Raw genomic sequence first — 26,226 nt, 5'->3', positions numbered from 1 at the left:
TTTCAATAGGCCTACTGTACAGCCTGAGAGGGGGAACATAGCCTACTGTAGAGTAAACAATCAGTTTACTTAGTTACATTTGTTTAGTTAAATCCAGTTTTCTACTCTATCTCCATGATATGCTTAGCCTATAGTAAGACGAAGTCGGGAAAGTGCGTCAGAGAAAACGTATTTATTGAAATAATGAACAGTCTACATTCAACATTCTACAGTCTAAATTTAAAGCACATTGAATCCCTGGGAAGATCTGCGTGTTGTGCGGAGGAATTTGTTGATCTTATTGATGCAGTCCTTCAGTTCACTCCTCCCCATAGCAGGGAACTTTCGTTGTAGTGTTGAGACCACAAAGTGTTTCACATTCTGCGGCAGTGCTCGCTTGCCCTTCGCTCCATCCCAGTTGGTGGTTTTGCTCCAGGCTTTATAGTGTTCCTCTGTGACGATGGACCTGAAGAGCAGACATCCGTATCTGCCCTCTTGGCCGTAGCTCTGTTGGTGAATCTTAGCGTGGTCTTCTGGACCAACATCACGCAAGGTCACGTCTGCGTGTTGACTAGGAACTTGGATGCTGTCGTTGAGTGTGACGGAGAGGGCCAATGGAGACATCTGCAAGGAGGACGTTTCTGGAGCTGGTGTCGAGGTGCACCTGGGGATTGGTCTCTCAGGCGTCGAATAACTTCTCTGCTCACGTAGCGTCGCCTGAAGTTCTCCGATTCCAGCTCTCATCTCCTGTAAAATGTCTCTGTGGCTCTCCAAGTGGCTGGTCTCTCGGAGTTGTTGAAGCTCTCGTTTGAGGTTGTTGACCTCCGCTTTCAACCGATCATTCTCGGCGTCTCCCTCGGCTACTCGAGCTTTCTCCCCTCCCCCACCCCCTTCTTTCACAAGCAGTGCAGCTTTCTGAAGCGGTGCCTTTTGAAGCTAATGTAACAAATACCACCAACATTGTTGTGTGGCAATAAAAGTATCCAGGGTTTGTGCAAGTAGCCTAAATATATAAATAAATTAAGGACATACAATCCTTAACGTGAAAAAGCTTAACGTAGCTTAATGTCCCAAAACAACAAGTCGTTTTATGCGCTCATTATAAAGAAAGTTTAACGTGTCCCAAAACAGCTGTCAATTAATCACCAAACGTCAAGAGGGTTGAGTCTGAATGACACCGAGTTTTAGACACTGAGTTTTTGAAGTTAAGAAATATTTTCGTAATAAAAATGGTCATTTAACCAATAAAGGCTGAAAACATGTACAGTAAAACTGTAGGCTATACAGTACATGCAACCCAGCTGAAGACTATTATAGGCTATTGGCAAATCATTGAGCATCATTCACACATTGTAGCCTATTCTGCACAGTTTCTACACGTGGAGCGCTAATGTGTCTAGGCATACTGTAAATCATTCAAAATGTGTGAAAGTCATTAGGCTGGAAGCGTCTCTACTGTCAGTGACTAATGCGAGAAGCGGGTTCTGTGTTGTAGGCTATGCATTTTTCCGACACTTGGCTGCAAGTTCCCCTCCCCCACCTCCTTCTTTCACAAGCAGTGCAGCTTTCTGAAGCGGTGCCTTTTGAAGCTAATGTAACAAATACCACCAATATTGTTGTGTGGCAATAAAAGTATCCAGGGTTTGCGCAAGTAGCCTAGCCTAAATAGGCCTATATAAATAAATTAAGGACATACAATCCTTAAAGCTTAACGTATAGCCTAGATTAATGTCCCAAAACAAGTCGTTTTATGCGCTCATTATACATGGATTTCTATGAAACATCACGAAAACATGCATGCGCAACCAAGAGGCAAAAAGCACCATAGAACAGCATAGAGCAATGCAAAAGAGCAAAAGAATAAAATGAGTTTTTGTGCTGACAACTGCACCAATTCGAAATCACGATGGTTAGAGAATGTTAAATATGTTCAATATCCCTAACGGAATGCATGTCTTCGCCAAAAATGACAAAATACGATGTTATGTTAATAATGCAAATGAACGGCACACTTTGAAATATAGTCGGAAATGAGATGTTATTATCATTGATACAACAGGGGTATACAATAAAATCCGATTGTAGCTTACAGCAGCCGACTATTTAGGTTAAGTAATAACGTTGTGGACGGCCACCAAGCGTCTTCTGCCCCACGGCTGCGGCACAGTCTTGAGTGACCGGATTCGTTTTCCTTTGTCATGTGAATGCTGTCATTTTGTTAACATTACTGTTAAGGAGATGCTGTAGGCAAAGGCTATATTTTCAACCTCGTTAGTGTCAGAACTATTCACAAGGTTTCTGGGCAGCATTTTTATGTTCTGTTAGCAAGTGAACTTCTCATGACTACCGACAAAGTAGCCTACTGCCAGCTGACGAAGCTCTCATTTTAAAACATTACTGAGAGACAGACACTGTACAATCAAGAAATCTTGCCACTGAATCCAAAACTATGTTTAACATTATGTACAAGGCTTAGGCTACAGTGGACTAGCATGTTGCAGGGGCTGCTAAAAACACAGAGAAACGCACTGAAAACTCGGCCAATCACAGCCCTTGCTGTCGAATGTGCCGTCTGGTTCGACCGTGAAACGCTACAGCGGACTATGCTGCCCCCAAGCGGCTGCAGTTGTACTTACATTTCACCATTCACCATGATCGTGAATTAAGTGTCAATTTTTAACGGGGACCCACTGTATATCGCACACTGCAACGAGTTAGTATTGTTGTGTTAACCTTATTCCACTTGCATGTGAGAAATCTTTCTCACATATGAAAAATATAAAGACAAACCTGCGCTCACGTTTAAGGGCAATTCCGCGCAAAACTGTCACATCCATAACGCCAACACAATGCCATGGTATTTAGTTGGCGTTATGGATATATGACAGTTTTGCGTGGAGTTGCCCTTAAATGATGACAGCCTCAAGTCTTGCATGAAACTTCACCTCACTGAATATGAGCCAGCCAGGCTCCAAGGCCATCACCAAATCTAATCTCTGGTAGGCCTAATGTTCAATTTCGCCAATGACATGTCAACGAAAATTGAGTGTTGTGTTGTTAACTATGATGTTACTTTGCATACCAAAGAACACTGGGAAAATAGGGGGTGGCGTTTAGCCTACATAAGGCCTATACCTGTGTCATTCCACTTTACATTTCAAGTTACTTGTACATAGTAGAACATGTATTTAAAAATTCTCTGTTGAATGAAATTAGCCTGTACGTTATACGTAATATCCAAACTTTTTCTTGTAACCGTCTTTATTTGGCTCTTCTGAGATAAAAAAAAAAAAAAAAATTGGTAAAAGTGGCTCTCCAGGCAAAAAAGGTTGCCGACCCCTGGTCTGGTGAATGCCAGACGATATATCACTCAAACCCACACTCCATTTCACTAGGTGGCGGTAATGCACCTAACGTCGTTTGCCAGTCATTAAACAGAAGAAGAGGAAGAAGAACTTCCAGTTTTCACTGTGAAGCATGCGCATTGAAACGCATAATGCGAAAGCCCGGTCTCACTATTGTCGTACTTTCGTAGTGCTAGCAGTGCTATATCCGCAGAAGGCCGTAATTTATTTCTTACCCGAGTGAAATACCTATTTTCCTCCTGTAATTGGTGATACTATATAAGTAAATACTAGCAGAGAGATTCTTTCTACTCACTTACCAAGGGTAAGTTCTCAGTCCATCGCTTTATTAATCGAACTGTTGTTTCGTTGTTCGTAATGTTAGCCCTCAGGAAGCTAACGTTAGTTAACGTTAACAAGTTATTTGCCACTGCTTCAAGTCAAGCCCTATACTTTAAGGATGGTCAACACAATTAAATGTAGAGGTAACGCTAATGAGATTACTCCGATGGTGTATTCTGACACCAATTTGTTTCTTAACTTGGCTGCTTAAAAATGTTACGAAAACAGCGTCAACTCAACACGTTAACGTTACATTACTGATAACATCTTGGCATCTAGGTTATAATGGTAACGTTAACGTTAGTTAGCGTTAGACGTTAACTTAACCACATGTGGCACAGAAAGTAACGTCAACAGTCAGCTTTATGCTAACGTTAAATTGCTAGTCTTGTAAGATTGCTAACTAACTTTAGATATTGTTAACTAACGTGAATGTAAGACGTCTAAGCTTAGATCTAACGTTACTATAATCTCTGTCGTTCTGACCTAGCTTAGCTATAGCAATCATAGTTTTCGTTTCACTAACGCAAGCTAACGTTAATTGTAACGTAACGGCAACATTAACTAGTTTGGCGAACAACTCCTGTCTTCATCGTTTGAAATGAAATATGAAAATGAATGCTAACCTTGGTGTGCAATGACGATTAGGCTGCTAACGTTGTGGCGCGGATGTTAATATTAACGTCACTCTTTGAAGCTGCAAGGACAGGAGACCAATGTGCAACCAACATCGTAGGACCCCTAATCATAACGTTAACGTTCGTTTATGAGCCATTACGTTACATTTCAAAACGCCAAATGAAAGTTAAATGGCTGTTAGGTTAACTTTGGCTAATATCAGTTCATGATGAACGTTAGACCTAGTATGTCATGAATCAGACCAACAGTATTATTAACTTAAACCGCTAAAATAAGGATAAAATACCCGAGGTTATTAGGTTAACGTTACTGACCAACGCCTGGCTAAAGCAGTGTAGTAGATTAACATTAATGTTAACGTTAACGTTAAAAAGCACATACATTAACGATATTGTTAAGTTAGCCTACATATCCAGTCCTCGAGGCTCCTGTGGTCCAATGAATGACACTTGTCGGACAATAACGTTGCATTAGACCATGAGTGAGGGGGGGAAATGGCATGTAAAGATAACGTTTTCCAAGGGCAAATACGAAAGCAATGTCTTACAGCGATTTTGGTTTAAACATTGTAAACGTGCCAAAGAACACCCCTCTTCCCGCTCTTGGATACAAACTACTGACGTCAGTAGCCCATCGCCATATGGCCAATCCGCATCTAGTGGTCTTAGAGGATTTGCAGACCGGGGAACTGTAGCCTATGTGCCAAGAAGACTGACCGAAACTGTAGTAGTATTTGTTTTAAGTTAGTATCTCCGGGATGATCTGGGCTACATAGGCTACAGCAGTCAATGAGGGAAGAATTTAATCTTGCTGGACAAAACTCAATGTGCTTTACACAGCCAGAAACAATAGCAGACCATGATAAATAAAAGCTTGTGGGGAAAAAAAGTATTTAAAGTATTATGTAGTATTTAATTTAAACTTACTTTAATTAAAACCATTATTTAAATTAAAATATAGATATTAAGACAAATGCATCATCAATTGTAATTAAATGCATAATGCAGCGAATGAATGAATGAATACATAAATAAATAAATCTCGGTTGCCGTCCGACCGGGGTGGGGGGCTTATGGTGTCGGCCCGACCGGTGGGGGTTGGGGGGGGGGGGGGGGGGGTTGTGGGTGCTGGCGTCTTGTTTGTGCGATACACTACAGACTCTGTACATTTTAACAATTATTTATTAAACACGTCATATTAAATAAATAACCAGAGGGGTATTTCACAAAGGCAGAATTAAGACATCCAAGATAAGTGATAAAGCGAGGTTTGACAGCGTTGTCTGGTCATCCTAGCTAAACTCGTTTCACTAACGCCAATCCAAGATGAGTAGGAGCAACTGTGTCAAGCCAAGTGTAAGTAATTCAGGATGTGTGCGCGTTCTCGTTTCTGCTCCAAAATGCCCACGGTTGGAATAAAAGACGCGGAAAATAGCGTCATTCACACAAAGTGAACAACCGCTTTTGATATAGACTAACAATGAAGTAAAGTTGTCCTTTTTGGAATGGGGAATCATGGCTATTTCTGTAAAACAGCGGGAGTAGGCGTGGTAGACCAACTGAATGCAAATTTACGTATGCACCCACGTGTGAGTGCTTTCTTGTCTCTGCACGCAACGTCATTAAGAAAGCGCTTGCCTCTGCAAAGATGCACATAGTATGATATACCTTAATATTATAGTTGAAAATACCTCCGAGAACTTGCCGCTCCACTTCCAATCAACTACAGTAGGCTATTAATCAGACGCCTATAAAATAAGCAAACAAAGAGTACCTAGGCCTATGTTAATAATTATAAGGCTATCACAATTAAAATAATAACTATATGGTAGTAGGCACACAATCTGTTTTGTTTTGAGAGCAAATACATTTAGCAAATAGTTTATAAATGGAATAAAGCTCCTAAAAAATTAGCACGGAGGTCTGATGTGAATGACAGCTAGCTGAACCAATAAGACGACATAATTACCATTAGAATTAACTTAGCTTGGCTGTTCGCCTGGTCGGGACCAGGCTAGGTGCAGAGAATAAATCCCCATGGTAACTTATGTGCCATCTCTTTTGTGAAACCAAGTCAAGGCTAAATTCATCCAGGATAACCTAAAAATCCTAGCCTGGCCTTGGCCTGTCTACGTACTTCCGGTCGATTTATTTTCCCTACAGTACTCCGTCTGGAATAGGTTGATCCGCTTTCGTTTACTTCGGCAGTTGGGCAGCCGACCAACCAGCGAACAGTGGGCGTCCCTGAGAGCGATTACGTACCCAGGCATGGTGTTTCAATTACTACGTCCCCGCCCCTGAAGCAGATCGCTTGGAATACATCAACGTAGGGAGCGAAAATGACTTGTACTTATGAAATCTTTGAGCAAATGTAAGTAATACTTTAGCCTATTAACAGGAGTGTCATGAACGAAGTCACAGTGGAGTAGGATGTTATATCGTCAGCTAAACTTTAGTCATAGATTTTGTCACCTGAAATAGGCTACGAACGTACCCGAGTCAAACTGTAGTTTAGTAGGCTACATGGTCGGGTCAAAATCGCTATTTTTCAAACACTAAGAAGGCCGACATAACTTGAAACTTTGATCGAAGCATCATCAGTCTCTACATATGAACTCGAGCATTAAGAACATTGTTCGTGTACACATAGTTTACTAAAAAGAAAGATTTTGGACATCTCACTCCTTGCAAGATGGCAAAATGGCAGCGAGCAGAAAAAACAAGTGAGTTGTTCAAAACCTCTCTTTTAGTAAACTCTGTGTACACCAATAATGTTCTCAATGCTCGAGTTCATGTGTAGAGACACTGATGATACTTCGATCAAAGTTTCATGTTGTGTCGAGCCTTCATAGTATTTGAAAAATAGCGATTTTGACGCGATTGTATCAAATAAGTAGTAGCCCTATACCAATCCCATTCAAAAGGTCATTTCACCCGAAAACGACAACGCATACAAGCTTAAAAGTGGCGCTTTGGACGTACTTATGCATTTATATGAAAGTTTGACTTGGGTACATTCAAGTGCACTATATGATGCATTTTGGCGAGAGTTACGCAGATGAAACGTGTGATTGTTTGCTGATAAGCTGCACCCGTGCTTGTTAGGGGCGTGCTGCAGAGAAACTTCTCTGTATGACGAAACGCCGGTTGTTAGTGATTGGTTCAAAGGAACTCCAATGATTTTAAACCTCAAACTGTGCCCTCCCACCCGGAAATAAACGAATGCCTATGGATCTAGGCCAGACTCTCTGCGAAGTCAGAGAGTCTGGTTTCCAGGCTATAAAAATCAAAATAACAGTTAACAAAGTAATAACACCAAACAAACTATACCACAGTATACAAATATTTCAAAATATTTGTGTACTTTGTGCAATTTTAACAAAGACTATTACAAGTGCAAAACAACAAAATGTGCAAATGTGATCAGTCAAACATTTCAAGGGCCCTTTGGTAATTGCACTGAGAATACAAGAGTATATTATACTGTTTTACTATTGGACCATTAATACCTATCTTCATGCAGGACTGTTGCCCTGCAGCCTGTTCCGCAAGCATGTCCTGATCTATACACCGAGAGTGAATGAAGTTTAGATTATTTTATAGTTTTGTGTAATATGGATGGAATTTGAGCGCTGAGCACTTTTTAATTTAGAGGCCGGAGCGGCCGCTTTGTTCTGCTCCAATACCGCTCACACCACTGTGCAGTCTGAGGCATGCCCAAAACCCACCCAGAATTCATGTCTTCCTAATAATTCCTAAAAAATTTTTTCAAAGATATTGGCCATAATAGCCTAAGTTCGTGGATGGGGATGGAGTTAGCTAAATAATTTAGAAAGCATACTCGTAGCCACGGGCGGCCCTGGACGGGCCTAGGCCCATCTATTTGTCAGTCTTGCCCGTCCGATTAGAGGGCTTGCCTTCGTTTGAGCTCACCATCTTAAAAAGAGGCGCAAGTCAACACTGCGCTGAGAGCAGGTGGCTGTTTACTCGGCTGCTCCTCCGCTCAAATTCGCGTCAGGTCGCTCCGCTCAATTTCGCTCCCTGCTCCACTTAAAAATCATCCTGCTCCAGTGAAATCACTCCATGCTCGCTCCAATTTAAAAGAGGGAGAAATAATCTACAAGACGAATTGTCACCTTAAACAGAAAACTTAAATCCCAAAGAACTAAGAGCAACGGCAATATATTTCACTCAGAACATTAATCTTAAAAGATAGTGCAACACCGATAGTGCAACAACAAACACGCTTGACAACGTTAATACACATAAGCCTTAAACTAAAGGGATCAGTGGGATTAATTGCCTAAAGAATACAGGCTTAGCATCCAAGTTTTACTTTAGCCTTCTACTTGATATGAAACATATTCAAATTGCTCATGTTTTTCTTTGCTCTCCATCGCACACTCATGTTTCCGCGAAATTTGTCCTCTTAGATTCCAAAATGAATCTTTACTCACTGAAACTGTGTCACCACATGGTTATTCTTGCCTTACATGTTAGTATCTAGTTGTTTGTAGGAATAGTACACTTATGACTTATAACTTTCTTTTCTAACAGTAGCGTAGCCAGAAATGTTCAAATGGGTGGGCACAGAAAAAACGGGTGGGCAAAGCGAATCTGATTGAACATAAGAGAGGCCTAGATTAGATACGCCTGACGCCAGCTGACAAATTACGCAGAAACATTTTCAACTGGAGCAAAACAATGCATGAATGTAGCTTTTGCGCGTCACATGAAACACAATTGACCGATCCCAAGCCCCTCCTCCCATTGTCAGTCCCATAGTTACTGTTGCTAAGTCGGACAAGTTTGCAGGAAAGTGTGCGAGAACGCGTGTTCAACATGGGGACGCAGCACCCCCATTTAGCCGAGTGCAACAGTGTATGCTGGATTTCTGGGCGTCAAGTAATATTGATATAAAAACAGAGGTCAGAAAGGCCTTCAGTATGCAGAAGGACACATTCACAATGTCCGCTGTCATCAACGATTTGATGAAATTGAGGACAAACAAATCCGGTGTCGTGGATCTTAATGGGATGCATGTTAACTGGATAAACAATTAGCAGGTAGTTTACCTTATTAGCTGCAGATGTGACTCTGATTCAATAAACAGGTCTGTGCGAACATATGGTGTTGACTAGGGGTGTAATGGTACACAGAAGTCACGGTTCGGTTCATACCTCGGTTCGGACATCACGGTTCGGTACAATGGAGGGAAAAGCAAAACAAAAATGCAGAAAGCAATTTTTTTTTTTTTTATTGTGCATGTCTCAGGCTGTACCACCTAGTGTCATACAGTCTCTTCCATGAGCTATCTGCAACAGCCTGAAGTGTGTAACATGTAGGCTAAACAGTACAATAAGTACCCAGACTCCATCTGTAAGTTTTAAACAAAATAAGACAATCAGCTGTAAAACAGGCCTACAGCATCTCTTATTTCTGAAAGTGAAAATTACATCGAATAATGATTAATAATGATTTAAAAATCCACTTAAGCAAGAGCTTCAACATCTGTGTTTAGTTGTATATGGAAGGGTCTACAATTTGCCTCAATATTTTTCAGTGTGTGTACAGTAATAATCTAGCTAACTAACTGTGAAAATATCACACTATTTTGCCTTCTTTTAAAAAACGAAATTGCTCCTTTCATTTTATAAACAGACTACAACTAGAAGTCACGTGACTTTGCCCTTCAACGTTAACTCACCGTAGCATGGTTTGTTTATTAGCCTGGTTAGCGTTGACACTTTCCACTTTCTAACACTACCAGCTCCACATGTGAGAAGTTACAAGTAACAACATAAAGGTAATTACGCGATTTACATAGCTTTCTGTCATTACAAAATCATTTAAGCCATAGGTTTTGGCCCTATTTGTATGTGTAGCCTATCCAAAGGCTGGTGAAGCGCAGGGGAAGTTTTTTTTTTTCTCGTTTCAGTGATTGGTAGCCTACATCATCTGGGTGATTGCTTCGAATATGTGTAGCATATATTTCCACTCACATACCCAACAACTGCTGAACAGCGCCGACACACAGTTTCACCTTATCCACCACTCTCTCGCTTGTACTACTGTAACTGAAGTTCTCAAACTTGCGATCTTAAAGAGACCAGCGGATCCTATAATGTGGGTCGCCACCTTAGTGCTGCTATCTCTGACTGACTGACTCGACCGACGACCTGACAAAAATCAGAGCTTCAGAGCTAAGGCGAGGCTACAGATTAGCGTTAGGTGTCACTAAAGAACTCCCGTAACTCTTGCTACTTAACAGTAATTGCGCATGACATTAATTAATCCGCACACAAGTTTTATGTATTTTTATACTGTGTATTCTCCGTGTAAATTCATGCACCGAACCGTGACGCCCGTACCGTTTCGGTTCAATACGAATACATGAACCGTTACACCCCTAGTGTTGACCATAACAAAATCTAACCATATTTCGAGGATTAATAGAAGACGGGACCAAGTGCTGCAGAACCAATTGGTTCCCGCGCAACTTGGGAGAGTAACTAGCTTGTCAAGCAGCTCATGTTGGGGAGGTGGAGAGAGAGCTTCTCTTCGGTCGGACGATAGCCTACTTATTTTGAATGGCTGCTTTAGAAGGAGTTCAAATAAACATGATAGAAGTGTATTGAAAAGAAACCATTCCGAGTTCAAACCCATACCACGCATGACATTTGCAGTTTGCGGACGTAATTTGTCTTGCACTAGACTTCATCAGTGCCCGCTTATGCTATAATTAATTTAAATTAGGGCTGTCAATCGATTAAAAAAAATAATCTAATTAATTACATACTCTGTGATTAATTAATCTAAATTAATCGCATATATATTTTTTGCTGTGAAAGTATTTTAAATATTTAAATTCTAATGAATCATTGAATAATCAGCATTAGTGACATTAAAGTTCAAAAACTCTTTTATTATTTTCACTGTTCAAATAATTGCCATAATAATCTATGATATGACCTAATATGATAAGGAAATAAATTCGGAAAGAAGTTTTTTTTTCACATACAAGGCATTTGATTGCAGAGGACTTTATTTTCAACACTTTATTTTTTATCCACACCATCAGGCCGTTTTTTAAAAGTAAATGTTCCAATCAATGATCCAGGCAGCACGTTTTCTTCTCTCTCCTTCATATTACAGTCTAAATTTTACTGACTAGAATGGCTCTGGGTCAAAGGTCATACGGAATCGATTAATCTGCACTAATTTTTTTAATCAGTTATTTTTTCTCAAATGAATTAATCGAAATTAATCAGTTATTTTGACAGCCCTAATTTAAATGTGGGCAATGTAGTAGCCTAGGTCTAGGCTAATATTGGAGATTTTGAGACTGCATAGCATAGTTTTGAATCTGCAAATGATTCAATCTGTAGAAGACATTGGCTATCTCTCATTCAGCCATCAATAATGCATCGAGTAGGCTATTATTGCGTTTGTTCAAAAAATTATCATTAGCTTATTTCTGTGAACAGTCTTCTATCCCAAGTTAAACATGGCAAGGTAGCAAAGCTGAAAGTAAAAGTATTCTTGTTGTGTGTAAGGCGATACGTGATTAAAGGTGTAGCCTTTTTCGCGTCTTCCAATCGTATGAATATGCAAGTTCAGTTCCTGCAAGGTAGGTATAATGTTTTGCGTAGGCTTATGTTGACATTTCAACAGTGGAAACCAGATTTAGTTATGTTTTTATGTGTAGTTATGAACACAAATAAAGGGAACATTTTCGTACACACTCAGATTTCTTTACTGAAAAGTAGCAACCTATCCAAAGTTATGCAAAGTTAGGCCTATGTATGTTAACGTTTCACACGGTCAGGATATCGGATGTCACTTCTACAAGTATCCCAGGCTTATCTTTGAACCTTTTTGAACTCTTTAGTTATTTAGTTACTCAGGCTACTCGCAAAAGAAGCATTATAGCATTCGCATAACCGGCGTATTGTCATACAGAATGGACACTAGAAAGTTCAAAATTGACCAAGGTCCTCCAAAGTCCTCATTGTGACATAGTAAAAGGGGGCGGGCTTGTGATCGGTCAATTGAGACAATAGATTGACCATATTGGACAACTGCAAAGCCTTATCATAGGCATGTTACATTCATGACATGAAAAGTGAAACTTATAGAACGAAAATGACAAATTACGCGGTCGGCTAAACATTTTAAACGTGCGCAAAACTGATGAACCCAGCATCGGTGTGTCGCAACAACTTGACCATTGGACAATCCTACCACAAAACCTTTCTATAGGCCTGCAACGTTTATGACATAAAAAGTGGAATATGAAAGCATTTCATCACACCTGACAATTAAACGGAGCTGTGGCTGTTCGCGATTTAACTGATTCTTGAGAGCGAGGAGCGGGATATTTGCTCTGCTCAGCTCTGCTCACTAGCTCTGATTCTGAGACATATCACTTATAGCTGGGAAGGAATATGTGAAAAATCATGAAAATTGGGCACTTCTGGATAAGTTTTTGATTTTTGGCAGGGTGTTAGGTATAGGCCTAAGGTTTTCAAAAATCCATGGATACAAGTTGGGGTGGCCCCCCTAGTGGCAGTTATCCATAAAATCCAAAATGGCCCCCGCCGAAAAGAGAAAAGGTTATATCTCAGCTTCCTTTAGTTTTAAATTGTTGCATAATGTATTTTCTCTACTTTGTTTGATACAAGGAATCCAATTTTGTTATGTTCTTATTTTAAGTCCATTTCTATGTTAAATCTAGTATCAGTCATATTTAGCTCATAAACTGTCAATATCTCTGAAAAAGTCACATTGAAATATTACTCAGGTCCCTAGACCCATATTTTACCTCCAATGTATGCTTTTCTTTGTTGATTGGACAGGTCATTATCACTATAGTGTCAAAAATCACATGTTGTGACCAAAAGGACCATTGTTGCAGCCTTAAAGGAGAATTCCGGTGGGATATTGACCTAAAGTGTGTTGAAACATGATACCGAGTGTGAACGTATACATAGCCCATCTCGGCTTGTCCCCTGCACTCCAAAATCTGGTGCTAGTTAGCCGATGCTACCAACAGCTTTTTCAATGGTGGTGCTTCGGCATCGGGCTAGCCATGCAAATAAATCACTGTTTTGCACCATTTACGAGGCTCAATGTATCTCCACACTTCATTGGTAGACTTCCGAGGGCCCTGACATTTAAAACGAGACATTGAGAACTTTGAAAAAGCACTGGTGGTTTACTTACAAGGCAATTTATACAGACAGTATCTTCACGAAGTTTAGCGTTTGCAGCCATCTTGAATTTAGTCACGATAAGTCGAGCGACGAGTAAGAATGAACCCGTATGATAAGGGATCAGATTCCAAAAATAATTCAGTGGAAATGCATGGATTACAGTTTCTTCCAGTAGCAGCAACTTGAATCCATGCATTTCCACGGCAACAACATTTAGGCTACAGGAAGGATTTTAAAGATCAGTGCCTACTTTATTTTCAGTCTGTTCTATTTTCCTACATTTTGTTAATGTAAAATAATATAATGCATTGCCATATTTGCATTTAGCCTGTATATCAAGTATCCTGCCAAATGTAGGCTAATTTATTTATTTGTGAATCCATCTATAGCTAATCCAAATATGCCCATGGTGACCTATCTGACTGCATACTGCCTAATACTACTACTAAAACAGTCCATTTTCTCTTCCACAAAACCCAACATAGGTTAATCAAGGATATATGTTTTATACTTTTAGTTTTTATTTGAAATATCTGCATTGATGGGGGCAGTAGGCAAATGTTAGGCCTACTTTCGTTTTGCACTTAAGCTTGTATTCGGTGTAAACAAACAAGCATGCGTGGAAGCCTGGAGTTGTCAGTAGCGTTCTACCTTTGAATAAAATGGGAGTATTACAGGAGGCTACTTTTGTGCCGGTTCGCTACAGCTATATTTTGCATATTGCAGCCAATACGTCAACTGGGCTAAAAGGCATGTTGGGTTACCTTTCCTTCTCTCACTGCATTCTCAGAATCTCATCCTGTTCCTCCTATATCCAATGAATTCGGTGGATAGAAGAACTAATTTCTTCAATCTTTGCATCTTGGCTGGCTAGTCTAACTTTCCGCTTTTTCTGCGCGCTCTTGGATTTGATAGAAGCGACTACTAGCGAGTCACAACGCGAAACTGCTAACGTTGATGGGAGGTGTAGTTTTTATGCTGCATTCGCGATGTGATTCTATGGTTTGCACCAGTAATGTTTGTCGATGTTGCGGTGTATTTTGTAGACAAATATTGACATGGTTAGAAGTCATTCGCACCAGTGCGCCTAAATATTTTTTTTGCACTCGCACAGCATCATTTTTACTCGCATGTGCGAGTGAAATGGGCGCACTGTAGAGCCCTGCTATAGTGATAGTGACCTGTCCAATCAACGAAGAAAATCATACCTTGGAGGTAAAAATATGGGTCTAGGGACCTGAGTATTTCAATGTGACTTTTTCAGAGATATTGACAGTTTATGAGCTAAATATGACCATGATACTACATGGAAATGGACTTAAAATAAGATCATATCAAAATTGGATTCCTTGTATCAAACAAAGTAGAGAAAATACATTATACAACAATTTAAGACTAAAGGAAGCTGAGATGTAACCTTTTTTCTTTTCGGCGGGGGCCATTTTGGATTTTATGGATAACTGCCACTAGTGTTGCACGGTGTATCGATACTAAAAAGGTATCACGATGCCTTCACGCAAAAAACGATACGATTTCCGACGTTTTTAGAATCGATACTTAAAAACTTAAAATTAACGTTCTGTGTCTGCGTGAACTGTTGCTCTCACTGCTCCTTGCACGCATCTAGGCAAGTGGGCGTGTCAAGCAGGCAGCTCTGAGAGAGTGAGTGCGCAGCCAACGTCAACATACAGTAGGCCTAGTTCTTTGCCGACCGTCCTCCTCGGCCTTGTGGATAAAACAAAAGGTGAAGTGAAATCTGAAACTATTTCGGATACATCGCGAATAGTGAAGGCAAGCCATCAGGTACACAGAGGCCCGTTTGTGAAATATGTTTCAAAGTCATTTAAAAGCAGTAGGCTACGCATGGAACTTGGCTAAACACCTCGCAGACATATCCCAACATTTTTGTTCAAAGAACGAGAATTTTGACGAGACATAACGAGCTGTAATCATTTTGACGAGACATAACATTACCATAACTTGTATTTCATGTTCGGTCAGTACTACTGGTAATATTTGTCATGGCATGTAGACTGCAATTTGTTCAATAATTGCCCAGATGTAGGATAGGCTACCCGAAATGCGCTAATTAAAGCCCACAGCATATAATACCACCAAAGCGTGTTGAGTCCTAATAATAATAGCGGCTTATTGTTACGTGGTAGCAAATCATGTTATCAAAGAAATAGACGTAGGCTAATGTAGGAATGCACACAGACATATTGCAACAGGTAATGGTGTAGGCCTATCTGACGAAGACCTGAGTGGTTGGAACGTCGTACTTGTACACTGGGCGCAAAGAAGACTATCCTAACATTTTTCCCTTTGCAACTGTCAAAGAAATCCCATGAACACGGGAAGGCCTAGGGAAGCCTATACTGTACATCAGATGGCCTAAAGATTAGGCCCCTCTGCATAGCATTCAGTGATTTGCATGCAGTAATTTCAACACTGACCTTGATCTAGCCTAGTTTGGCTTTTTAAAGCTACTTTATTGGCAAAACACAACACAATGTAAATGAACTATAACAAAAAATAAAGGACTTAATCACACAAAGTAGGCCTACTATTTTACTGACTATAAAAATAATAATTATGTAGGAAGTTTCGAACCCAGAATTGACCTGCACACTACAAAAGTGCACCGAATTCAACACAAATGACTCAATACACTTGGAAGAGGTATGAGTCTTTTCTTTTCCAGATATCTTAGGATTTCGCCGTAGTATCGTTTCAGTATCGAACATCGTGATATTTATGGCAGGTATCGGATCAAAGTCATAATTTTGGTATCGTGACAACACTAACTGCCACTAGGGGGGCCACACAACTTGTATCCATGGATTTTTGAAAACCTTAGGCCTATACCTAACACCCTGCCAAAAATCAAAAACTTGCATCCTAGCTATTATGTAAAGATTATAAAAACGGATTATTTTTCGATTTATGGCAAGTTTCTTATTATTTTCTTAATGAGTTCTGCAAAGAAGGGAGACTGGAGTTGGTCACAGTTTGGAATTATAGGGAGAAAACAGGACAGAGTAACACAGCGGACTACTTTTTTTTTTTTTTGACGATGTAGGTAAGGCGGCAGGCATGTTTTGGCAAGGCGGCCGCCTTGACTGCAAAGTGCTGCGGGAAACCCTGATATCCCACTTGCAAGTTCAGTGTATCGTACCCGCCGACCGAAGCAGGATCAGTTTACATCCTGCATCCACAGCACAGAGGCAGGCTAACGAAACGCTAGCGATTGTTGCAAAATTGTGTATAATGGCAGAGCCGGCGAAGAAGTAGCGAAAACCCTAGACGGAAGATGCAAAGAAAAGGAAAAGAGCTTCAGACAGAGCGAGGGGGAGTTTAGTAGAGAAAAAGCATCAGGTTTGCCTGGTGTCCCTTTAAGTCATCTGAAAGTTGGTTTGGGAGCTGAGCTGCATAGCATCCAAATGCTGCTTCACCATGTTTGCTTCCAACAGAGGGGTTTATTGAAAAAATGGTCTGAGTGGTGTGGAGGGTATGTCATTGAAGCCTGTCTGATGGGTACTTTGGTCCAAACCCATTTAGTGATTTTAAAACAAACAACAGTATTTAAAATCAGTTTTGTAAGTTATTGGAAGCCAGCGCAGGGACTTAAGGAGAAACTAGGCAGTATTGGCAATTTCTTCGCTGTTTTCTCGGTATTTGCTTCTTTTTCGCTGGCTCTGTCATGGCGAATGTCTGAGAAACTCCACCGCTACCTTGTTCTAGCCGGTGCCTGGCGTGTATGTGCATTTAAATGCAGTAAAGCAATTCGTTACACTTGTTATACTTCGTCGGCCCGCCGTCCCAAAGTTGCAAGGGTGTTTTTTCCGCTCACAGGCACTAGGAGGAAACAAGACTGCCACCATTCAACCCAAAAAAAGCCATATACCCATTCCAATGACTCCGTAGCTGTTAAGTTAAGGTGAATTAAGTAAAAAAAACCCTGCATATTAAGCTAAAAAGGAAGTCATTCATTTTCAATGGAAGCCGGCTTCTCTCAGCTGCAAGAAGTGGCAAATCTGTCGGTGTCGTGTTTTGGGTGTCTTGAGAAACTTGAGCGTCAAGCAGAAAGTTGAAAGTCAGTCAACTTTATGGTAATGAGCTATGACGCGGCTCAGCGACCAACGACCAGCAACCAATCGAATAGACGGCCTTTAAATAAAGTATTAAGATAGAACATGATCGAACGTAAAATGCAGTCACGTCAGAGCGGCCAAAGCTTCCCTGTACTTTTTTGACAAGCGTCCTTGACTGGGTGACCAGAGCTTCTTTGGAAGCTCAAGTCGGCAGCGGTGTGTATGTACAGTCAGGGTTTATAATAATAATGCCAATTACATTTGATTATTTGTTACATAGCCTCTCAAAGCACCCAATAATCAGCACACAAATTAAAAACAAGAAAAAAAACATAGTGGTAGTAAAAAGGCACATTAAAGTCCATAAGCTATCTTGAAAAGGTGGGTTTTAAGAGCCGTTTTGTATTGAGATGGAGTCGAGAGCGCAGATGAGGGGAGTGAGTTCCACAATGCAGCATTTGAAAAGGCCTGCTCCCATTGTGGTGAGCCTGATGTTTGGTGACCATAATCCAGCTGTAGATGAACGTAGTGAATGGGAGGGTTAGCAAAGTCCTTTTAGGCAAGTCCCTCCACTCGGTGGCCATATTGCAACACATTTTGGGCCCTTATCGAGCATCTATTTCAGACAGAACTGCGCGTGCACAAGGCTTAATGTCACCAACCTCGCTCCAGCTGCGAGATCACAACACATGATTGGTACAATGCATTCACAACAGTATTCACATGTCAACTTTTGGCTGCGGGAGGGGCGGGATATGTGTAGATGACTGCCATGTTTGCGTTATTATAGTCTCCTTATTAGATAGATTTTATCGCATGATTAAAATTCTATTATTTTGCATTTCTGAACTTTCCAGGAGTCCATGTTAACAATATAAAGCAATTATTGTGTATCTGATTAGGATTCAAATGAAAGCAAAGCAAGTTACTTCATTAACTGAACTTTAAGACGTAGGTCTATTTGATTATTTCAAATCAAATTTCAAAAGATGTGCAGCAGACCTGAGGCAACACAATATATTCTTCAGAAATATAGCTAATAAATGGCATAACAAACATAAAATACTATATTCATTATCTTTGAGTTCAGTTGAAAATAAGGAACTTTTCGATATGAGTGCACTGCCATTTTATAGGCCTACAGTCTATGGTGCACTGCCACTTGCCACACACATCACCACCGAAGTTTTTAACACGCAAACACTGGATGAGCAATGTATTTTATGGAGCGGCGTTGACCAAATATAACTGAATCGTGATTACACGGCGGCAAAGTGCGATGCTGGTGTGCAGAGTTGTATTGAAAAGAATGGAATCTGATGTACAGTTCATGAATGTCAAAAGCAGAGTGCATCGCACTCATGTCGGCATCGGTGTCCACAGCAATTTGAAACACCATTCAGCAGACTGGGAATCGAATCTACTCTTTGGCCGGCTCGTAAGCACAAACAAGTGTGTGCAGCATGCCTTTACGTAGCCTACTAAAGGCACATCATCATATAGGCTACATTTAATCTGCATCACGCCCCATTTTAGCGGAAAACAAGTTAACATACATATCATTGATTCTAATGGGAAAGACAGATAGCCTAATCACACCTTGACGTTACATCTAGTTATTAATTTGCAGGCCATTCAATAATTTTACTAACACGGCAGAATATAAAGAATTATGTGTATGTAACTTACTCATGTCGAAACGATGTAGGCAACATTACAACCCATTCAGCACGTACTAGCTACACTTACCATATCCCATGTAAAACGGTTAGCTTGCTAGCTAGCTAACTGTGGAACTTCAGTATAACAGGCATAGCCAATTATCTCACCTAGTTGTAGGAAAAAGGCTACGTTCATATTACAAGTGATAGAATGAATGTGTGACTTATGTTTAGTTGATGTTATGACATGTAAAGTTAAGCTTGCCGAACTTAGTTATAGTCAGCCACGGGCAGTTTGACACTGCCTACATTCGTGACACTCCTGTTAGTAGGCTAAACTGGAAAGAGCAAAAAATAGGAACGTAATGGTCACATTAATCCCATAAACACACAGATAACTCTTACACCAACCTTATTTTGTGCCTTTTATTCACGTTTGTTTCAAGATTTAGTAAGTATAACCCCTTTTCGCTCCCCACTTCTATGCAGCATAGGTTTCCATTATCCAAACAGCTCCCTTTCCCCTAAAAGGGGGCGTGTACATGCAGCACGATCTAGCTAGATCCAGTGTGGTGTTGTAGTTGTTCTAACGTTACTAGTTGTTGCAACAGCTTGTGAAAAAACTACAAAGTTTGTTACACCAAAAAGAACATTAATCTCGCGATAAAAAAATTGATGGCGTTAAAGTAGGTTTACGTTAACGCCGTTAATAATGCGTTTAACTGACAGCACTAATTATTATATACAATTTATATGTTCACTGTTCAAATCAGTCCAGTTTATAAACTGGACTGATTTGAACAGTGAACATATACATTGTATATAATAATTAGGGCTGTCAAAATAACTGATTAATTTCGATTAATTAATTTGAGAAAAAATAACTGATTAAAAAAATTAGTGCAGATTAATCGATTCCGTATGACCTTTGACCCCGAGCCATTCTAGTCAGTAAAATTTAGACTGTAATATGAAGGAGAGAGAAGAAAACGTGCTGCCTGGATCATTGATTGGAACATTTACTTTTAAAAAACGGCCTGATGGTGTGGATAAAAAATAAAGTGTTGAAAATAAAGTCCTCTGCAATCAAATGCCTTGTATGTGAAAAAAAAACTTCTTTCCGAAGCACTTTTGAATTTATTTCCTTATCATATTAGGTCATATCATAGATTATTATGGCAATTATTTGAACAGTGAAAATAATAATAAAAGAGTTTTTGAACTTTAATGTCACTAATGCTGATTATTCAATGATTCATTAGAATTTAAATATTTAAATAATTTAAAATACTTTCACAGCAAAAAATATATATGCGATTAATTTAGATTAATTAATCACAGAGTATGTAATTAATTAGATTATTTTTTTTAATCGATTGACAGCCCTAATAATAATATACAATATAATATGATATTAAAATGATATTGATATTCAATTTATATAAAATGAGAAAATACTGAATTTCTGATATTCATGACTGCATACATTATGCAGATTATATCCTACTATTATTACAGCTTCAGCTGTCAGCAGCTCTGGTTGAAGCTTGGAAATATTGTAAGCTAAACAAAGCAGGCCTAGCCTAGTTGGCTAGCCTATCATAGTCTACTGGGTGGGCTGTTCAATTTCCCCCTGTGTGTTTAAGTGTCAACAGTAGCGGCTCCTCGGCCGAAAATCTTGTAGGGCAGATATAGTCTAATGATAGGGTGGAACTGAATTCAAGTTTTATATTGTGCACGCACAGTTTGAGATGCCACAGGAACACTGAGTCCAAACGTGTTTTAATTTATTTATTATAAGGGAATTAAATAGCATGTTATTTCCTTGATATCCACGTCGAAGATAAAAAAATAATTAAAAAAGAAAGATTTTGGCTTAAAGGAACCGTATGTAAGATTGTGGCCAAAACTGGTACTGCAATCACTTTCAAAATACTGTAGAGCGGTGTATCCCCTCCCCATCTCCCCTGACTGGCAGAGCTGGCAACCCGGATGCCGAAACACTACTGACTTCGTGATTAGTAGATAGGTGGAGGGTGGCGCATCAGGCCAAACATAACACGACAACATCAACATCAGTTGAGGGCTGCAACTTCACTTTTTGAATGACAATATCCTGGCCGGACTACTGTTGTCAGTGATCTAAGTATTTGAAATAAACATGATTTCTTAATGTCTAGTGACATATCAGGGCCATTTTATGATTAATTCAAATAGATTTCTTACATACGTTTCCTTTAAATGATTTTGTATTGGTGCTGCATGAACGCAAACTTGTCATTCTCTGAACTTGAAACTTCACCTCATGCAAAGAACAAAGTTAACCTAGGAAGATGATCTGACAAAACAAATCCAAGAGGAATAGAAATGTGGCATCTGAAATTATTTGAGTTAAAACTTTCCTCTCTGTTACTGAACACTTGAAGGTCGGGGAAACGGACATGTTTTAATGACCGCAGAGCCGACATCACAGCGCTAAAGTTTCAATGCATCTGCGCTAACGCATAGCCGTGTCCAGCTCAGACTGGGAATCTGTATGAATCCATTCTTATGGCTAGGCTAAACAATATTAAGTTAGAAGCGCTGTGTAGTTGTTTGCTGTACTGGGTCGATACTACTACAACTCATAACTCACTTACGCGTGGTCAGAGGCTGCCAAAACTGGCCAGAATAGCAAACATAACCATAGCCAAAACTCACCATCACAATTCATAACTTGCTAGTTCTCAGAGACTGCAATTAATCATGCCACAGCGGGCCAATATAGCAAACATAACATACCTTATCTTCTAACTGTCTGGGTTACTAACCACCAACAACTTTGTGTGAAGTAATATGTTACAGTAAGCCCGTACGTTAATAATAAAATGGGCAGAAATATTTCTGCCTCCGTAGTGGGGATGTAACAGTTACCAGTGTAACTGTAAACCAAGATAACAATTATTGTTTTGATTTTAATTATCATAATTACTGCGGTGCGAAAAACGTGTGTGGAATTGTTTCCAGCATCATCCGAGACCCCCAAAGTAGGTGCACAGGCGCAGCATGCAACGTAGGTTTGTTTGAAATTATGTGCCACTGCTACGCATAGCCTATTTCAGAATAATTGCGAACACATAAACCTAGCTAGATTTGTGAATCTGCGGTGCATTTTGCAGGCCTACTCTCACATAGGGTAGGATAAGTAGCATAACACTTTTTTGAGTGGTTTAACTTTTTTATCGCTTGTATGATATGAATGCACAACTGCCTACTGCGTCTTTTGAAGTTTGTTGTGATAAACACTCGTGGCATCTACTAGGCTACAGCTAACGACAACTTCTGATGGCCATTCATTCACGATATGTTGTAAAATATTGAAATTGTCGGAAGTTTACATAGGCTAGTTTAAACTATTAACCATATATTCTACCGCTTAGCGGTACATCTAGTTTTCCTTTTTTTTTAATGCCTTTTGAATAATATGGGAGACAGGAATCACAATATGTTAAGAACCGCAATATCATCATATGGGAATAGTCAATTCCCATCCCTACTTTTCTTTGTTTCAACACAAATATTTCACTTACCTACCAGTGTCATCCCTGTAGACAGCAGTGAATAGCTGTCAAAAAGGATGCTGTGTGTGTGTGTGTGTATGTATACATAATCATTTTCCCCTCCCAAAAGGTGTAGGCCTATGCAGCTGGCTTTACTCGAAGATGTTTAACAAGTCATTTGGTGCTCCCTTTGGAGGTGGAACTGGGGGATTTGGTACAACATCCACTTTTGGCCAACAAAGTAAGTTGTATTTAAATATTTTTAAGTCACTTTCACTTGACTAAAATTTGAATACACTTCAAATTACTTAATGCTGTGCTTTGTCCTTCATCAGTTGGTATTGGGTCATTCCATGTGAAATCAACCAGTACCTCCCACTCGACCCCCTCACATTTTCTTTGTTTACTGATATGGTGCACCTCTACATCTCAAAGGAACGTCTGCACATAAAAGTAAAATTCCCCAGAAATACTCAAAATGTAGGAAATATGTTGCACAGTGCACCGACTACAAAAGTACCGCAATACCCCTAAATAAAAAATGTCACAATACCTAATTTTATTTGTATTGATACTTTTAAGAATGACAGTGTTGTTTTGCAGAGAGATGCGTGTGCACATGGCATGCTTCTAGTGCCTCCCCTAGTCTACATTTCTTCTCACACACACGCAGCTTTCAAGCTGTAGCTGTCATGCCATAAACGTCATGCCATAAACAGCGAGACATGGCTGTTAGTTGAAGTGATGCTGTAGCCACACAGCAGCAAGTAATAATAGGCTAATGTTAAGTTGATTTGCTCACTTCCATCTCTCAAGTTTGTGTTGCTAACCTACCTAGGCTATGGGATTTAGTTAATTTAGGCCTAGTGTTGGGTTTAATGACAGAAATAGGTTACGCAACGACCCATTGGCAAACTTTTACATCTGCTTGCACACTAAAATATATGAAATATATGATCTGGCAAACTTACATATTGTGGCTATACCCAATAGAGAGCCGTGAAGCGAATGCAGAAGTGTCATTCACCCTGTTACGAGTTAATGAACCACTGAAACGATTTTGGAAACATTATTTTAAGGTACAAAAAACTATTTGGTGTCGCTTTAAAGAAAACTTATCACAAGCTAGTAGGCTAGCTAGCACATCTTACTTTACTGTGCTACATTCGCATCAATTTTGCTGTCAACTCCATCAACCATCTACAAATAAAGTGTGCCGGGTTTATTACTTTGGCCAGCAAAACAACGATGTACTTACTTGCTATGTATTGTTTCACACATTACATTTCCGTTTGCACTTGTATGCTGCTTTTCTTTGTCTTGTTTTTCCTACTGTTTAGTTTCATCTTTTTCTACGCAACTACTTGAACTACTCTATTTCTTATCCTTGACTGACACCTACTGGATAGAAAAGGCAACATAGTAATTATGTCAATACAAATCTACAACATGTTTGAATAGCCAAAAATCATGGGGGTATAGCCAACCACACATTACCTTGGTTTTGGGGTACTGCACATATCATCAACAGTGAGTGGAAACTATGCTGATGCCGGCGCCAAAGCGAAAATTATAATAAAAGAGAAAGACACGTTGAACTTTAAAGTCTATAACGTTGGTTTGGCTCTTCATTGATTCATTCATCTTCCCCGAGTTTTTAAAATATGTTCATAGTAGGGCTGTCAAACGATTACATTTTTTAATCACGGTTAATCGCTGAATTCCTATAGTATATTATGTATAAAATTCGATTATTTTGCATTTCTGAATTTTCCAGGAGTCTATATTAACAATATAAAGGAATTATTATGTATCTTGATTGGAATTCAATTGAAAGCAAAGCAAATTACTTTATTAACTTAACTTAAGAAGTAGGTCTATTTGATTATTTCAAATCAAATTTCAAAAGATGTGCAGCAGACCTGAGGCAACACAATATATTCTTCAGATATATAGCTGATATAAATTGAAATAAATGCTACCACAGAAGTGCATGCAAAAAATGTAGGCCTACACACATTATAAAGGGCATAACAAACAGAAAATACTATATTCATACTATATTCATTATCTTTGAGTTCAGTTGAAAATAAGGAACTTTTTGACATGAATGTTCTTAGAATATTTGCTAGAAAGTGTCTGGCAGTTTGAGGACAAGAAACAGTGCATCGAAGCCAAAGAGTCAAAATAGTAGCAGCCAAAGAGGATTGTAGATAACAGAACAAGTGACGGTGAAAAAATCTTTGGCGGCACACGATTAACGCGTCAGCCTGTGCTACTACTTGGCCGGCTCGTAAGCCCAAACAAGTGTGTGCAGCATGCCTTTACGTAGCCTACTAATGGTGCATCATCATAAAGATACATTTAAAGGTACATTTAATCTGCATCACGCCCCATAATGTTAACACAAGTTAACATTATATCATTGATTCCAATGGGAAAGATGGCTAGTAATCACACGTTGACGTTACATCTAGTTATTAATTCACAGGACATTCAATCATTTTACTAACACAGCAGTTATGAAGAATTATGTAACTTACTCATGTCAACTATTACCAACGTAATTTGTTTCCAATACCCCAATGCTGAAGACAAATTTAGCACTTAGCTACACTTACCATAATATCCCATGTAAAACGGTTAGCTTGCTAGCTAGCTAACTGTGGAACTTCAGTATGACACAGCCTATTTCCTACAACTAGGTGAGATAATTGGCTATGTTCATATTACAAGTGATAGAATGAATGTGTGACTTATGTTTAGTTGATGTTATGACATGTAAAGTTAAGCTTAATATAGTCATCCACAGGCAGTTTGACTGTGCCTACATTCGTGACACTCCTGTTAGTAAACTGTAAAGAGGAACATAATGGTCAAATTAATCCCATTTGAATGGAACTTGCAGTGGAAATTCCAAACTTCTGCAGCTTTCTGAAAAGCTTTATTATTGGCTAATGATAGGCTACTTTTAAAATAGTTATGAAAAGCATTGTATAGTTTTGGTGGGTAAAAATGTCTGGCAAAATATGTCTGGCAATAAAAACTTAATTGAAGAGACCTCTCCTAATGTTTTGCTTCCTGCAGTTGAACCCTGAGTAACAGGACGTTATATTTTCCATTAAGGCATTCTTTTACTTTTCACACTGAAAAAAAACTATGTTTTTACGGTTGCAAGGACCTCATTGACAGGTGAAGCTGCACGTATTGCACGTAGGCTATTTTAGGCGGTTCTCCCCATTGGAAGTTGATCAGGCGTAAGTTCAGAGGTATGTTGTTTATGACTAGACCCTGTCAATATGGCTAATGTGAGGACTGTTTTGGTCCCAGACGTTATCTGGTACACGAGATATGAAAGTTGGCGCAAGCATTGGTTTCATTGATCTGCAGAATCATCACAACCAAACACTAGCG

General features: G+C 39.5%; 1 protein-coding gene across 2 annotated transcripts in view; it reads left to right on the top strand.

Moving 5' to 3' along the window:
* The first annotated feature begins 3,468 nt into the window (after positions 1-3,468).
* The window catches only part of nup98 (nucleoporin 98 and 96 precursor), a 124,989-nt gene continuing 102,231 nt past the window's right edge, over positions 3,469-26,226 (top strand). For both annotated transcript variants that reach the window (XM_076302395.1, XM_076302394.1), the window contains exons 1-2: positions 3,469-3,648; positions 22,943-23,053. In XM_076302395.1, coding sequence (XP_076158510.1) covers positions 22,975-23,053 — 79 coding nt within the window. In that variant the 5' untranslated portion in view covers positions 3,469-3,648; positions 22,943-22,974. The remainder of the gene's footprint in view (positions 3,649-22,942; positions 23,054-26,226) is intronic.

Source organism: Alosa pseudoharengus, unplaced genomic scaffold (genome assembly GCF_046254945.1).
Source record: "Alosa pseudoharengus isolate Yale_2024_CS ecotype anadromous, Long Island Sound unplaced genomic scaffold, YU_APseudo_1.1 YU_APseudo_1.1_scf_23, whole genome shotgun sequence".
Lineage (NCBI taxonomy): Eukaryota > Metazoa > Chordata > Actinopteri > Clupeiformes > Clupeidae > Alosa > Alosa pseudoharengus.
Note: the sequence above shows the minus strand (reverse complement) of the source record. Positions and strands in the feature narration are given on the sequence as shown.